The sequence below is a fragment of the Amblyraja radiata genome, chromosome 1 (genome assembly GCF_010909765.2).
Source record: "Amblyraja radiata isolate CabotCenter1 chromosome 1, sAmbRad1.1.pri, whole genome shotgun sequence".
Lineage (NCBI taxonomy): Eukaryota > Metazoa > Chordata > Chondrichthyes > Rajiformes > Rajidae > Amblyraja > Amblyraja radiata.
In genome coordinates this window covers 8,708,491-8,726,015 of record NC_045956.1, presented here as the reverse complement: position 1 = coordinate 8,726,015, position 17,525 = coordinate 8,708,491, and the positions used below count along the sequence as shown (strand labels likewise).

Genomic DNA, 17,525 nt, shown 5'->3' with positions numbered 1-17,525 from the left:
ATACTCCTTTGATGGTTGACCTGCCTCCAGTGTACCGATGACCTCATTGACAACATATCTCTCCTCAGCATCGTTGTCTCATCTGTTGAGATCCATATATTGTTGCATGCAACTTCATCTCTAATTTTCTGCACAACAATGTCAAATGCAATGTCAACATAATTTTTCCATATGATGACTTGTTATGTTCCTGTTTAATTCTCTAAAAAACCTCTGAGAAATTTGTTTTCCAATTTCTACAGTGGAATTCCAGCATCAATGTATGCCTTGCACAGATCACTCAAAAACTCAGATTTGCGACTGGAGCCAGCATTAAATGTAGTGTGGAGACAAGCTTGGGTATTTCGCCTGGGTAGTCTACACCCCAGCGATATCAACATTGACCTCTAATTTTAGATAGCCCTTGTCTTCTCCCTCCTCCCCCTTCCCAGCTCTCCTTCTAGTCCTACTGTCTTCGCCTCTTCCTTTCTTTTTCCCGCCCCCCCCACATCAGTCTGAAGAAGTGTCTCGATCCGAAACGTCGCCTATTCCTTCTCTCCATAGATGCTGCCTCACCCATATAACCATATAACAATTACAGCACGGAAACAGGCCATCTCGGCCCTACAAGTCCATGCCGAACAATTATTTTCCCTTAGTCCCACCTGCCTGCACTCATACCATAACCCTCCATTCCCTTCTCATCCATATGCCTATCCAATTTATTTTTAAATTATACCAACGAAACTGCCTCCACCACTTTCACTGGAAGCTCATTCCACACTGCTACCACTCTCTGAGTAAAGAAGTTCCCCCTCATGTTACCCCTAAACTTCTGTCCCTTAATTCTGAAGTCATGTCCTCTTGTTTGAATCTTCCCTATTCTCAAAGGGAAAAGCTTGTCCACATCAACTCTGTCTATCCCTCTCATCATTTTAAAGACCTCTATCAAGTCCCCCCTTAACCTTCTGCACTCCAGAGAATAAAGACCTAACTTATTCAACCTTTCTCTGTAACTTAGTTGCTGAAACCCAGGCAACATTCTAGTAAATCTCCTCTGTACTCTCTCTATTTTGTTGACATCCTTCCTATAATTGGGCGACCAAAATTGTACACCATACTCCAGATTTGGTCTCACCAATGCCTTGTACAATTTTAACATTACATCCCAGCTTCTATACTCAATGCTCTGATTTATAAAGGCTAGCATACCAAAAGCCTTCTTTACCACCCTATCTATATGAGATTCCACCTTCAAGGAACTATGCACGGTTATTCCCAGATCCCTCTGTTCAACTGTATTCTTCAATTCCCTACCATTTACCATGTACGTCCTATTTTGATTTGTCCTGCCAAGGTGTAGCACCTCACATTTATCAGCATTAAACTCCATCTGCCATCTTTCAGCCCATTCTTCCAAATGGCCTAAATCACTCTGTAGACTTTGGAAATCCTCTTCATTATCCACAACACCCCCTATCTTGGTGTCATCTGCATACTTACTAATCCAATTTACCACACCTTCATCCAGATCATTGATGTACATGACAAACAACAAAGGACCCAACACAGATCCCTGAGGCACCCCACTAGTCACCTGCCTCCAACCCGACAAACAGCCATCCACCATTACCCTCTGGCGTCTCCCATTCTGCCACTGTTGAATCCATCTTGCTACTCCTGCATTTATACCCAACAGTTGAACCTTCTTAACCAACCTTCCATGAGGAACCTTGTCAAAGGCCTTACTAAAGTCCATATAGACAACATCCACTGCTTTACCCTCGTCAATTTCCCTAGTAACCTCTTCAAAAAATTCAAGAAGATTAGTCAAACATGACCTTCCAGGCACAAATCCATGTTGACTGTTCCTAATCAGACCCTGTTTATCCAGATGCTTATATATATTATCTCTAAGTATCTTTTCCATTAATTTGCCCACCACTGAAGTCAAACTAACAGGTCTATAATTGCTAGGTTTACTCTTAGAACCCTTTTTAAACAATGGAACAACATGCGCAGTACGCCAATCCTCGGGGACTATTCCCGTTTCTAATGACATTTGAAATATTTCAGTCATAGCCCCGGCTATTTCTACACTAACTTCCCTCAATGTCCTAGGGAATATCCTGTCAGGACCTGGAGACTTATCCACTTTTATATTTTTCAAAAGTGTCAGTACTTCTTTTACTTTGAAACTCATAGTATCCATAGCTACTCTACTAGTTTCCCTTACCTCACATAATTCAATATCCTTCTCCTTGGTGAATACCGAAGAAAAGAAATAGTTCAATATCTCCCCCATCTCCCCCAACACCCGCTGAGTTTCTTTAGCATTTTTTGTCTACCTTCAATTTTCCAGCATCTGCAGTTCTTTCTTAAATAGATCTTGGAGAAAACTGAACCGGCGGGCAGCGGCACGAACGAATGAACAACCGACGGTGGTGCCCCGGGTTTCGCCCCGATGGGGGAAGTTTTCTTCTTATACTTTGTTAACACGTTAATAATAACATTAATATTAACGTGTTAACATAGAAAACGTCATTGTAATCACGGCACAACTAGAGAAAATGGCACAACCTTTCAGAAAAAGGGCAAAAAAGGCTGATTTAGGCACTCGGTCGTGAAAAAGGCATTATCCTGGTGAAATATTCAAAAAAGGCATGAAAAGGCACATGGCATTTATGGCAAAATCCTGGCTCTACTGATGAGTGACAACCTGTGCAGCTCAGGCCTTATTGAGCAGCTCTGGTCTCTTTATAGAAGTTGTGTTTGGGATCTGTTCCAACTAAATGCATATTTTAGCTGGGAGGTGATAATTGGCGACGTTTCGGGTCGAGGCCCTTCTTCAGACTGATGTCAGGGGAGGGGGTAGATCAAAGATAGAATGTAGGCGGAGGCAGTGGGACGAGTGGGAGAACTGGGAAGGGGGAGGGGGGAGGGAAACGAAGAGAGAGAGCAAAGGCTACCTGAAGTTAGAGAAGTCAATCTTCATACCGCTGGGGTGTAAACTACCCAAGTGAAATATAAGGTGCTGTTCCTCCAATTTGCGCTGGGCCTCACTCTGACAATGGAAGAGGCCCAGGACAGAAAGGTCATATTGGGAATGGGAGGGGGAGTTGAAGTGCTGAGCCACTGGGAGATCGGCTTGGTTAAGACGGACTGAGCGGAGGTGTTCAGTGAAACGATCGCCGAGCCTGCGCTTGGTCTCGCCGATGTAGAGAAGTTGACACCTGGAACAGCGGATACAGTAGATGAGGTTGGAGGAGGTGCAAGTGAACCTCTGCCTCACCTGGAAAGACTGTTTGGGTCCTTGGATGGGGGGAGGTAAATGAACAGGTGTTGCATCTCCTGCGGTTGCAGGGGAAAGTACCTGGGGAGGGGGTGGTTTGGGTGGAAAGGGACGAGTTGACCAGGGAGTTGCAGAGGAAATGGTCTCTGCGGAAAGCAGAAAGGGGTGGAGATGGGAAGATGTGGCCAGTAGTGGGATCCCTATGGAGGTGGTGAAAATGTTGGAGGATTATATGTTGTATACGACGACTGATGGAGTGGAAGGTGAGGACAAGGGGGACTCTGTCCTTGTTACGGAAGAGGGAGGGGGAGTGAGAGTGGAGCTGCGGGATATCGAGGAGACCCTAGAGAGAGTCTCATCTATAATGAGAGAGGGGAACCCCCGTTCCCTAAAGAATGAGGACATCTCCAATGCCCTGGTTTGAACTTCGGTAGCCCTTGCTCTCTCTCTTTATTCCCCCCCCCCTCTCCCAGTTCTCCCACTAGTTCCACTGTCTCCGCCTACATTCTATCTTTGTCCTACCCCCTCCGCTGGCATCAGTCTGATGAAGGGTCTCAACCTGAAACGTCGCCAATTCCTTCTCTCCATAGATGCTGCCTCACCCGCTGAGTTTCTCCAGCATTTTGTGTCTACCTTCGATTTTACCAGCATCTGGAGTTCTTTCTTAAACAGGTGATAATTGGCAGCAGGTTGCTGGATTTTTCAGGCAATGTGTCAATACAATTTCTTATCGCAGAAGTGCCTCCCATAACTCTGGAAAGCTTCTGGCTGTCCCACTTTAATCCTTCAAGGTATAATATGCCTCTACCTGCTTGTTAAATCAGGCTTCAAAGTTATGCCAGATCGAAAGTTATTTGTGTTGAGAGTCCACACCACTGATGATCTGCTTGTAAGATATTCCCCTTGTTTTTTGGAACCTGGTCTGTCTTTTTCCGAATCCCTGCTTGAGTTGCAATGACATTCAACCAGGAATTATTCAATGACTTGGCATGCTTAAAAGTGGCTAAATCCCCAGGGTGCTGTGCGGGGCAAGAGAAGAGATTGCTGGTGCTCTGGCAGAAATGTACAAATCATTGCTGGACATAAGTGAAGTATCAGGTGACTGGACAACAGCAAATATGGTTCCGCTATTCAAAAAGCAGCTGGGTTAAGCCTGGGAATAATAGCTTTATGAGTTTAACATCAGTGGTACGGAAGTTACTGGAAGATGATCTGAGGGAGAAGATTAATGATTACTTGGTAGGCAGGGACTAATCAGATAGAGCCAGCAAGGCTTTGTCAAGGGCATATTATGTCTAATCAACTTAATTATTCCTTGAAGAGGTAACAAAGCGTATAAATGAGGCCAGGGCAGTAGATGTGCTTTTCATGGACTTTAGTAAACCATTGACAAGGTCCGACATGGGAGACAAGTTCTAAAGGTTAAGGACAATGGGCTCTAGGGCCAGTTAACAAACTGGATCTAAAATCGGCATGGCAATAGAAGACACAGGGCGATGTTGTTTTGGCAACTGGATGCCCATGACTTATGTGGGTTCCACAAGGATTGATGCCGAGACAATTGTTTGTATTTCTGTATTTTTTTGTGAATGACTTGGATGTAGATGTGGGAGGCAAGATCAGTAAGTATGTGTATGACACGAAGATTGGTGAAGTTGTTGATAGTATGGAAAGTAGACTTAGGCTGCAGAGAAACTGATGGCTGTAAAATGGCAGATGAAATTTAACTTAGACAAATGTGACGTGATACGTTTTGGGAGATCTAATGAGGTTAGGACATATACCATGAATTGTAGGGTCTTGTGTAGTATTGAGAAACAGAGGGTCCTTCTGAGTATGTCCATAGATCCTTGACTATGGCAACACAGGTAGGCAATGTTGTTAGAAGGTACATAGGGAGATAATGTTCTAACTTTATAAAAGTTTGGTCAGATGTCAGCTGGGGTACTGTGTGCAGTTCCGATCAGCAAGGTACAGATAAGGATTTGGTGGCACTGAAGTGTGTGCAGCAGATGCCTGGGATGGAGCAGTTCACATGTGAGGAGACACTGGAGAAGCTAGGCCTGTTCTTCTTAGAGCAAAGAAAGTTGAGGGGGGAGAACTTGATTGAGATATATAAAGTTGAGAGTGATATACATAGGATAAACTGCAGTAAACTTTCCCCCATGGAAAAGGGGGAAAGGTGGATAAAATAAAGAACTAGGTTTGTGGTAAGGGGAAAAGATTCAGAGTTGTTATGAGGGGGGCTGCTTCACGCAGAGAATAGTAGGTACTGCAAATGCACTGTGTGAGAGAGTGTTTGAACCTACGTTGGTGGCAACATTTAAGGAGTTTTTTGAGAGGGCTATGGGCCAAGTGCTGGACAATGGGGTTAATATACTGTAGAAGGGTACCCACTGCTTGGCATGGATAATTGTGCCAAATGTTTCCATGTTGAACGATTCTATTATTCTACATGATTGCAATGGAAACTTGAGTCTCTCAGGTACCAATGATGAAATTAGACGAGAATGGATAAAAATAACTTTACTAAATACAGAATGTCCCTTTCACCTTCCAAACTGCACAAAGCAATCAACATGTGTTAATGATAATCCCTACATGCAAAGATATATTTTAAAAAGTGTTTTTCATATATTCTCAATACACCCAGAGTAAACATATAAATAATAATCCTATGTTGCAGGCACGTGCCGTGAGTAATTACTCAGGGTAGGCAGTCAGTCGGCTTTAAAAAAAAATTTAAACCGCGCATGCGCCGTTGTTCTCTCCGTAAAAATAATAAATAAAAATAAAAACAGTAACAATTCAATTTGCCCAAGGCTTCCTCGTCTCCTTTATTCTGAATTACTGAATGGGTGGGGGGGGTAAAGGGTGATGGCAGGTGGAGAGATGGTGGGAAAAACGGGAGTACAGGGAAAAGTTGAATCAGTTTGAGTATAGAAGCTGGGATGTAATGTTAAAATTGTACAAGGCATTGGTGAGACCAAATCTGGAGTATGGTGTACAATTTTGGTCGCCCAATTATAGGAAGGATGTCAACAAAATAGAGAGAGTACAGAGGAGATTTACTAGAATGTTGCCTGGGTTTCAACAACTAAGTTACAGAGATAGGTTGAATAAGTTAGGTCTTTATTCTCTGGAGCGCAGAAGGTTAAGGGGGGACTTGATAGAGGTCTTTAAAATGATGAGAGGGATAGACTGAGTTGATGTGATCAAGCTTTTCCCTTTGAGAATAGGGAAGATTCAAACAAGAGGACATGACTTCAGAATTAAGGGACAGAAGTTTAGGGGTAACATGAGGGGGAACTTCTTTACTCAGAGAGTGGTAGCGGTGTGGAATGAGCTTCCAGTGGAAGTGGTGGAGGCAGGTTCGTTGGTATCATTTAAGAATAAATTGGATAGGCATATGGATGAGAAGGGAATGGAGGGTTATGGTATAAGTGCAGGCAGGTGGGACTAAGGGAAAAAAATTGTTCGGCGCGGACTTGTAGGGCCGAGATGGCCTGTTTCCGTGCTGTAATTGTTATATGGTTATATAGTTGTCATCTTATTGAAAGACAACACTTGTTCAAGGGACCAATTGGGGGGAGAGCTCCTTTCACAGCGTGTGGGGAGTCTGTGCCAGGGCTAAAGTTGCGGGGAGGGCAGGAGTGTTGAGAAGGAGGGGGTCGGGGATAATGCCAGTAACTCACTCACTCACCGCTGCCGCAGCTCTCCGGGCGCGAAGCCACCGCATTGTAGCCGGGGATAGAAGCAGCTCGGGGAGCTGCGAGCGACCGCCGGGACCCGACAGCAGAATTGGCCGCCACTTCAACGCCTTCTGCCGGCCCGCTCACCTCTGGCAGTGCTCTCCGTCTGAACACCTCTCACCTGCCGCTCGCTCATGTCAGCCGCTTCAGCAAATCCTTAAATTCCCACAGCCGAGTAACCTCAATCGCGCTGTCGGAATTTAAGGACATGAGTGAGGCCAGCGAGCGGCAGGAGAGAGGTTTTTAGACGGAGAGCTGCCAGAGGTGAGCGGGGGCCGGCAGAAGGAGCTAAGGTGGCTGCCGGTTCTGCTGTCCGGCCCAGCGGCCGCTCAAAGCCACCCGAGCTACTTCTTCCCCCGGCCTCAATGCGGTGGCATTGCACGCCTCAGTGCAAGGAATGTCGCAAGTGGCATGATCCCGATCCCCTCCTTCACAACATTCGTGCCCTCCCCGCAACTTTACCCCGGGCCAGGCTCCCCAAACGCTGTGAAATGAACTCTCCCCCCAGCCCCACACCCCGGGAAATACGGTATATAAAAACATCACCAATAAATCATTGGTACACGAGCTCCATTCTTCTCTCCGTTTCCTAAGATACACTTAAAATATTGCCAATCCAGATTTGAAAACCCCGCCAAGAAACTAGCGCTGCACATGCGCAGTAGGCTGCTGCACCTGCACAGTGCTGCAAAGGCAGAATTTCTGCTGCCTTCAGCCCCGCTTGAAATTGACGGCTTCAGGCAGCGCTGACGGCACGTGGGCTGCACAGAGCTTCCCGTGTTACAAGCGCTGCGGTTGAAAGGCACGGAGAATTATGCCTACCTAAGAGATCGAGCTCTTAGATAGGCATAATTCTCCCATGCCTTTACTATTTATATTTTGTAATTACTATGTTATAATTTTAGTCAGGGTAGGCAGTGCCTACCTTGCCTACCCTGATGGCACGTGCCTGCTATGTTGGTTCGATTGTACTAATTTATGAACATACTCATTGAAAAATGAGGTTGAAGTAATACCTCCATTTCCCTCATAATACGAAAATTATCCACTGTTGGAAAATCTGGTCTTCCAAAAATCTTCCACTGCAGGTAAGGGTTGGTGTCATTGTTGTTCAGGTGGTAAATGACATACATGAGTCCTACAGAAAGATGAAACAAAAATCAATCCATATTAAGACTAATTAAGATTCTGTAATGTTGTTTTTTTTAAAGCAACCTTAAACGGTAATTCTTGGAAAGAAGGCATGTGAAGGACGATCAAAGCTTATTTAAATTCTTTAAATGGTAACATAGCACTCATAAGTTTCACTTCAAATTGCAAATCCTCAGACATTGCCTATCTCATACATTGGGAGCAGGTCCTGTGGATGAGAGTAAAGGTGTATTTGCCTGTTTTAAGCAAGATATTGTTTTCAAGATCATTAATGTTACACTCCTTTGTGAATGCCCTCATCATCTTCATGATCAGATTATATTCCCTTCTGGTGCATTTGGGATACCTTCCATGTCCCCTTGTATATCTCTACTATTTTTTTCGCCGAACTACCACCCACATCCTGTCAACTTTGGTTTTCCCCTCCACATAATCTTCTGCCACCCCACCCTTTCCAATGGATCTCAGCAATCTCCTCCTTGAATGATTTCCTTACATTCCCTTGCTTTGCCTCTGTGATCTTTGCCACATTCCAATTATCTTCCCCTCAGCATCTTCTCTCCACCACTTTCCCCAAACAGCCCAATATCAACATATCTTGCTGATTCCAGCACTCTGGGCAAAGTTACCTGCCAGGATTCTGACATGCCGTATCAATACGTTTACACATATTACAGCATTTTTAGCCCAATAATCTTAGCATGATAATCATGACAATAAGTGCATTTACCTCTTTGGGTAGGAAAATGAGTCAGGTTGACAGTCACCGTGGTAACATATAACGATGTCCGAATGTCATCGCTATTGTAAATTAATATTGCGGATTGCCAACTGTCAGAGGAATGATGATCTGAAGGTTCATGAATACTTGCCAGTGCTCCCAAAGTACTATTCCAATCTAAGGTTTTGCCACTGAGCATCACATCTGCTTCCAGTTGTTTCTCACCTATTTTGGGGGAAATAAATGCGATACAAAAAGATTAGGGACAACAGTATGCAATTTATGGGAAACAACAGTTTATTTTACTTTGAAAAAAACTCTGAAGAAGGGTTTCGGCCTCGAAACGTTGCCTATTTCCTTTGCTCCATAGATGCTATCTGCACCCGCTGAATTTCTCCAGCATTTTTGTGTACCTTCGATTTTCCAGCATCTGCAGTTCCTTCTTAAACAGTTTATTTTACTTTCCTGTTATTCTGCAAATAGTACAATAATAAAAATATATTGAAAATGTCCAGAGCTATTTTGACCAAGGACCATTGCGATGTTGAGATAAGAAGACACTTCACAAGGTTAACAAAGGTTGTCATTCTTATTTTACAGTAAAATTCTTATTTACCAGCTCATAAATCCATTTTGATATTGCAGGTGGAAAGTAGGAAATGCTGATGACAATGGTGCTTTTAAGGTATCCGCATCTTAATGTGAATGTGAAAGAACTCTAAAGCACCCATTGTTATCATTACATCGGATACAGAATATGGCTATATTATTATTTTGATTTCCACCACCTAAGTGTACAATATTTAGGTGAAAAATAGCAGACCATGGGAAAATACGGAAAATATTCAGCAGTTAAAGCAACGTTTGTGGAAAAAAAACTCTTAGCATTTCATGTATGTGACCCTAAATCAGAAATGGGAAAGATGGGACATTGAAGGTTATGGTAGAAGATAAAACGGATGTTAGCTATCTGCAGATATATTTAAAAATTACTTACATCACCTGAACTGTTGGAATAAAAAATTGCCTTTGGTTGCTTGGGCTTAACGGGTGATATAGAAAATTCCCTTTCTGAAATTTGGTCCCAATTATGTGGAATGGCATTGGCAGTTTTCCAAACAAAGAGACAACTCAGATATCAAAGGAGTTTTGGAATGATTGTGATTTAATATCCATTATGATTCTATGACAATGACTTAGTCCTGATAATAGCCTAAGATGGAAACCATCAGGATTTAGAAATTGTCTCTATTTTCATTTCCACTACTGTAATATTATTTCTGGTCTTGACCATTTGTTTCCTTGATTAAATGTTTGTGTTCCTCACATCCCTGATATTTATATTCTCTCCCCATTTCGAAGTTTGATACTTTTAATTTATTCTTTACCATTAAAACGTTACCTGTGTTAGTCCATGAGACCACGTACTCCTTATTCAAATTTTCACTTTTACTGTACTTATAAAAACCTCTCATGTTTTTCATGTAATCTCTTAAAACATTTCCCAGCAATTGTTTTTCAGAAATCAAACTACCTTAATGTTTATTGACCTCTATGTGGAACCACATTGCCTTGATTTTGTGTAACGCCAAATTTGCCATGTAAATAAGGACATAGCATCTGTACGTATAGGTCGGAATAATGGCTGACACTTCTTTGAACACCTCTGACCTAGTTTTGGTTTTATGCATCAGTATGTTGCTCAATCTATGCTCAGTATCTTTTTTTTTTTTTTTTATTTATTTTTTTTTTTAATTAGAAGTACGGTAAATTACAATAACACACAACAAATAAATCTTAATACATTTTTTGTACCGCTTCATTTTTTTTTTTTTTTAAAGCTTTAAGAAAAAGATAGAAGTAAGGAAAGTAAAGAAGGTGCGCAAGAGTTGTGAAGTGCAGGAGAGTGTTGGGAAAAGAAAGCCCCTTAGAAAAGAAGTTAGAGAAGGAAGTAAAGTAAGAAAGTAGACCCTAGAAAAGAAAGAAAAAGAAAGTAAGGACAATCGCTCTATTATAACATTAAACTCCGCAGAAAGACTACCAACCAAGTCTGTTTTTGTTGTTTTATCTCCCAATGCCAGGTCCTGATACCATTTATTTATTTATTTATTTTTAAAATTACTATTGCACCTCATGCTTGTAATAGGTCCATAAACGTAGACCACGTCTTTTGGAATTGGTTTGCTTTATCTGCTAAGAGGAATCTCATCTCTTCCAGATGTAATGTTTCAAACATATTTGATATCCACATTTTTATTGTTGGTGTGGGCGCATTTTTCCAGAATTTAAGTATGAGCTTTTTTCCCATTATTAGCCCATAATTGAGTAAATTCTTCTGATACACGTTTAATTCAGGGATACCTTCCGATATCCCAAAAATGATCCATTCTGGTTTTGGTACCAGTTTTATTTTAATTAATTTTGAAAAAATATCAAATATTCCATGCCAGAATTTTTGGATTTTTGTACAAAAAACAAAAGAATGCGCTATGGTAGCTTCTTGACACAGACATTTATCACAGATTGGTGAAACATTAGGAAAGATTTTATTTAATTTAGTTTTTGAATAGTATAGTCTATGTAATGTTTTGAATTGGATAAGCGTATGTCGTACATTGATCGAGCATTTATGCACCTGTAGTAAATGTTTATCCCAGCTCACTTTTGAAATTTTTATAGCTAATTCTTGTTCCCAGTCTCTTCTAATTCCATCTGTTGTGGGTATTTCTATGTTTAAAATGATATTATATAAGTACGATATTAAGTTAGCTGATTCCGCCTTTGTCTTCATTGCTTTATCCAGTAAGTCGGAAGGCATATTATGATAGTCTTTTGTGTATTTTTTCAAATAATCACAAATTTGAAGATATTTAAAATATTGGTTATTTTTCTAATTATATTTCAGTTGTAGTTGTTGAAATGATAGTAATTTTCCCACTTCATACAGATCTTCGAGCGTTTTGATTCCCATTCTTTCCCAATGTATAAATGATTTGTCTATGATTGATGGTTTAAACGATGGGTTATTGGCTATTGGTATTGAGAGAGATAGGTTTCTTAATTTTAGATTCTGTTTTATTTGTTTCCATGTTCTAATTGTGCTATGTATAATTGGGTTTTTATTATAATTTTTATTATTCAGATTTATTGGTGAGAGGATAATCGCTCCTATATTACTCGGGGAGCAATCCCCTTTTTCCATTACAATCCAGTCCGCCTGCTGGGCAGAATTGTCCAGCAGGTGAATCATATTTTTAATATTTACTGCCCAATTATAATACATAAAGTTAGGGAGCGCTAGACCCCCCCACTCTTTTCGTTTATTAAGGTGTGTTCTTTGTATTCTATGGGGTTTATAATCCCATATGAAATTTGTAATGTCTGAGTCCAATTTTTTGAAAAACTTTTTTGGGAGATATATAGGTATTGATTGAAATAGGTATAGAATTTGTGGTAAGAAAATCATTTTTATAGCGTATGCTCAGTATCTTAACTAAACTTTACGACATGGTTTCTCACTCACCTTTCTTCCCACTGAAAGCAAAACCAAAATTCAAATAGTTTAATGGTTACTGGTCAATGGATATTCCTTTTACTTGGTCCATTGTATTGCTCACCATTAAATCTTGGTTGGTGCATATCAGGCTATTTAAATAATTGGGTTTTGCACAATCTCACTGTGGCCACGTGGTATCCTCTAGATGCTCCAGTTACCTCCTACATCCCAAAGACATGCAGGTTTGTAGGTTGAACTAGTGTGAACAAGTGATCAATGATCAGCGTGGACTCGGTCGGTCAAAGAGCATGTTTCCATACTGTGTCTTTTAGTCAATCAATTAAATGTTGTCTGCCTTAGACAGTACAACCACCATTCTTCTCTTCAACTCAATAAATGTAATACCATATAAACCGAGTCTTTCGTGAAATCCTTTTCGCCTGAGATGCTGTCTGACCCGCTGAGTTACTCCAGCTTTTTGTGTCTATCTTCGGTGTAAACCAGCATCTGCAGTTCTATCCTACAAATGTTGTCTGCTCCACTACGAAATCTCCACAAAGTATGCCTACTTTGAAGATGTTCTTCTCCTCTCTCCGACGAGAGTTCAGCAACACCTCGCTACACCCCCTCTGTGAGTGTCTGAAGAAGGGTCTCGACCCTAAACATCACCTATTCCTTTTCTACAGAGATACTGTCTGACCTGCTGAGTTACTCCAGATTTTTGTGTCACTCTTTGGTGTAAGCCAGCATCTGAAGTTCCTTCCAAGACATAAGCCATCTGTGCTTTTTTTCCTGAGCAAATCGGTAATTATCACCTTGTTGAATCTTACAATCAAATCGGTACATGCATTAATATATAGGCAAAATTTCTAAAGAAAACATGATCTAGTTTCAATCTAATTTTCTCAAAGTAAAAACAATCAGTTCTCTTTCCTTCCACTGGATGTCTACATATCACAGATTATCACCATTCTGCTTTTGACAGGAAAGTAAACCATATAGCATATAAAAGAATATATTCTGAGCCAGGTTGGGAGATAGCTGCTTATCAACACTGGGGACAATGGTGAGGAGATACATTTCAGTGAAGTGGTGTTGGGTTGGTGTTTGGCACGAGTGGAGGCAGGGTGCTGGGTAGAAATGAGGTCCCATGTTGGTGATCCTGAGGAATTGGAGAGTTGGAAATCTGAGAAAGTTGGAGAGTTGGGGAATTGGGACACTGGGAAATCAGATGGTGAGGCCATTGGGCTAGAGGATATCAGATGGCCTGAGACCTCGGGTGTTGGATTATCAGATTGGCGGGTTAGAATCTTGGTCAATCCGGGGTTCAGGAATGATGGGGGGAAGTACTATGGGGAAATGGACCTTCTCTTCTGGGGCCTGGGTCTGGCACTGTGCTAATAAAGTCACTCCTGTGTCAATGTGGAAACTGCTAACAGGAGAAGCATGAGAAACATAGCTTTAATGAAGAGGGGAACAGTTAACGTTTCAAGTCAATGAACTGTCATCAGAACTGGGTAAAGGTAGAAATTGAACAGTGTTGGTCCAAGTGCTCGCCCAGTCTGTATTTGATTTTTCCAATGCACAGGAGACTCCTTTGTGAATGCAGTAAACCTGCTGGAAGATGTACACATAAACTGCAGCTTTGCCTATAAAGATTTTGGAGAACAGGGAAAGAGGACAGGTGTTACTTTTAACTCTTGTTTTCCAGTCTAAGTCTTCCAGTGCAAGCTCAGATTGCTGGTATCATGGTTTTGAACATGGTACACCGCAAGAGACCTGACTGATTCACAACAGTCCAGCAGCCCGTTCTCCAACACGGACAGGACAGGTTAAGAGCAGTGGTTCTTAACCTGCGGGTCGTGACCCCCCTATGGGGGTCGTTTGGGGCTTAGCCGGGGGTCATGAAGTGAACACAAATAACATTTCAATTTGTTGAGCCCATGTTTAGGAACCTAACAAAGGTACATACCACATACAAAATTTTGCTTGCGTATATGTGTACTGGTGCCAAAAAGGTTAAGAACCACTGGTTTGGAGGGATATATGGGCCCAATGCAGGCACGTGGGACTGATGTAGTTGGGACATGTTGGCTGGTATAGGCAAGTTAGGCCGAGGGGCCTGTTTCCACACTGTATGACTCTATAAATCCATAACTGATCACTAGGATTACTCAGTGGAGTGGCAGTGGGATCATGAACCTCCCATTCTTTCTCAGGGTTACAGCATTTGCCCTCCCACTCAGTTAGTAGCCCTCTGCTGTCTGACAGTCAGACAGCCCAGACTGATGCCATTCATGACAAGAGACTGGCATCACGATCCAGAATAGTTTCTCAGTATCTGTAGCCTCACAAAACCACCCGCCTCTAACCTGCCAAATGCACCTACTGGAGAGAGGTACATCCCTTGCGAGGGGTGACATAGAATAGTAAGATTAAACGAGAACTTACCAGTTTGAAGTTTGATCTTTATTTTATGAGGAGTTACGATGAGGGATTACGTGAAGAGCCCGCCAGCCCACATGCGCGTCAACCTTCAAAGCAGCGGTGTGAAATCACAGATAACAGTTGTTGAACTGAATATAGTAAGATTAGAGAAACTAGAATACCAGCTGACCTTTATGATAGAGGGTTGGGAGTGGAGGGCACGTAATCCCTCATCGTAACTCCTCATAAAATAAAGATCAAACTTCAAACTGGTAAGTTCTCGTTTAATCTTACTATTTTACTTCGGAGTCACGTGAGTGACGACGTGAAGATTTCAAAGCTCTGTGATTTCATGCTGTGGCAACGAGTCCATGCATCACACACTGCATCAGTTGACCAAGGATGAGTGAACATTAATAATGCATTCAGACATGACATAGATATAGACATGTTGATGTTTTTTAATGAACAAATAATGATAATAGTAACATAGAGCTGTGCTGCGGGACAGGTCCTTCGGCACACCTTTTCCATGCCCAGCAAGTTGTCATTTTGGCAAATCCCATTTGCCTGCATTTGGCCCACATCCTCTTACCCACATATCTGCCCAAATGTATTTTAATAGTTGTAATTCTACAGCTTCCTCTGGCAGCTCATTCCAGATATGGACAACCCCGAGTGAAAAAGCTGTCCCTGAGGTCCCTCTTAATTATCTCCCCTCTTACCGTACGGCTATGCCCTATTAGAATCCTCTACCTTGGGAAAATAGCTTTCACTTTATCCAGGTCCCTTAATAAGGTTGCCCCTTAGCTACTATGCTCCAAAGAAAAAAGCCCATCCTATCTAAATTCTCCTGATACCTCAAGCCTCCAAGCCCAGGTAAAATCCTGGAGAATACCTTCGGTAGCTTTTTCAATATAATGACATATTTCCTGTAGCTGGGTGACTAGATCTGCACACAGTACTCCAACTGTGCTGTCACATACAACGTATACAGCTGCATCATATTTAATATTCATGCCAATGAAGGTGAGCATGCCAAACATCTTCTTTAGCAGATTGTCAACCTGCATTGCCACTTTTAGTCAACCATGCAGCTGTACTCCTAGATCTCTCTGTACTACAACACCTTCCAGGGCTCTGTCATGTACTGTGGAAGTCCTACTCTACTGTGACATATCTTCAACACTTCACAATTAACTGAGTTAAATTCCATTTGCCATTCCTTGGCCCACCTTCCCAAATGCTCTAGATTTTGTTGTAAACTTAGATAACGTTCCTCATTGTCTGCTATACCACGCATGTTTGTGTCATCTGCAAAGTTATTAAAACTGTTAACTGCATTGTCATCCAAATCGTTAATGTACATAGCAAACAGCAGTGGATCCAGCACTGAATCCTGCGGCACTGCACTGGTCACAGGCCTCCAATCAGAAGCACAACCTTCCACAAGTACCCCTGGACTCCTACCTCCAAGTCAATTTTGAATCCAATTGGCCAGCTCATCTTGGATTCTATGCGATCTAACCTTCCTGACTAGCTTACTATGTCAGACTTTGCTAAAGGCCTTGTTAAAGTCTTTACAAAGTCCACAACCCTGCCCCACCCCATCAATCCTCTTCAAATAACTCAGATTTCTGGGACATGATGTTCCACACACAAAGCCATGCTGACGATACCTAATCAGTCTGTGATTATGTAACTAAATGATGGTAGATCCTGTTTCTATGAATCTCCTTCAACAACTTAACCACCAATGACATCAGGTTCACGCACTTGTAGTCCCTTGGTTTGTCCTTACTGGGTTTTTTAAATAATGGTGCAATATTGGCCACCTTCCAGTCTTTTGGAACTTCTCCTGTGTCTAAAGGTGATGCAAATCTCCCTGTAAGGCTTCTGCAATTCCTCTCTAGCTTCCCAGAAGGTCCAAGGATGCACATGGTCAGGCCCTGGGGATCTATCCACCTTAATGCACTTTAAAACCACCAATACCTACTCATTTGTCATTTAAATGGGAGAAGTGTGATCTTACATGCCTACATTGTGTCTGAAATGTTTCATACTGATCAGCAGCTAAGATTTACATCTCACCAAAACCAATATAACACCAATTCCATTCCCAACAAATCTTAACAAATCCATGATCCCTTTAAATAATGCAAGTGTGCAGTTGGCGAGGTAGGGGAGTGCCTTCATACAATCTATGGCAGATTCCCATGTATAATTAAGACATGTGTTAGCTGCCAGAGGAAGCTAACTTGGTGGGGCTGGTGTCAAATGAACATTGCATGAAGTTTTGCAAAAAAGAACCATGTACTCAGCACACCTGCAGCTTGTGGTAAAATACAAGCACTACCATGTTATCCAAATTTCCAGACTGTAAATCATGCTAAAAATGTGTTCATTGTTTGTGCTGTAAAATTGAGCTGGAGGTATTTCACCTCCCTGAGAGCTGACAAAAACAGCATTGTGAAACACACCAATCGCAGGCACCAAGTCCTTGGCTTGAAGACTTTGCTAGTCATGAACATAGCTCCTCAACAGCCTGATCCCAAATTAGTCTATTTCTCAAGGAAAATTCCGGCTGGCTTTCCTGCTCTCCTGAGAGAGCAATATATGGCAAATTTTCCTCACGCATGGCTATTTTAATGTACCTGGATGCACAGTCAATGATCAGTGGATGTCTTTTTTAAAGGTTGCTCAGAA

At 41.9% G+C, this 17,525-nt stretch overlaps 1 protein-coding gene across 2 annotated transcripts in view; it reads right to left on the bottom strand.

Moving 5' to 3' along the window:
* The window catches only part of LOC116970725 (alpha-L-iduronidase-like), a 74,788-nt gene that overhangs the window by 18,243 nt on the left and 39,020 nt on the right, over positions 1-17,525 (bottom strand). For both annotated transcript variants that reach the window (XR_004411300.1, XM_033017211.1), the window contains exons 7-8: positions 8,906-9,121; positions 8,040-8,161 (exon numbers count right to left, since the gene is read on the bottom strand). Coding sequence is in view for 1 of the 2 variants with exons in the window: in XM_033017211.1 (XP_032873102.1) it covers positions 8,040-8,161; positions 8,906-9,121 (338 nt within the window). In the remaining variant the exon portion in view is untranslated. The remainder of the gene's footprint in view (positions 1-8,039; positions 8,162-8,905; positions 9,122-17,525) is intronic.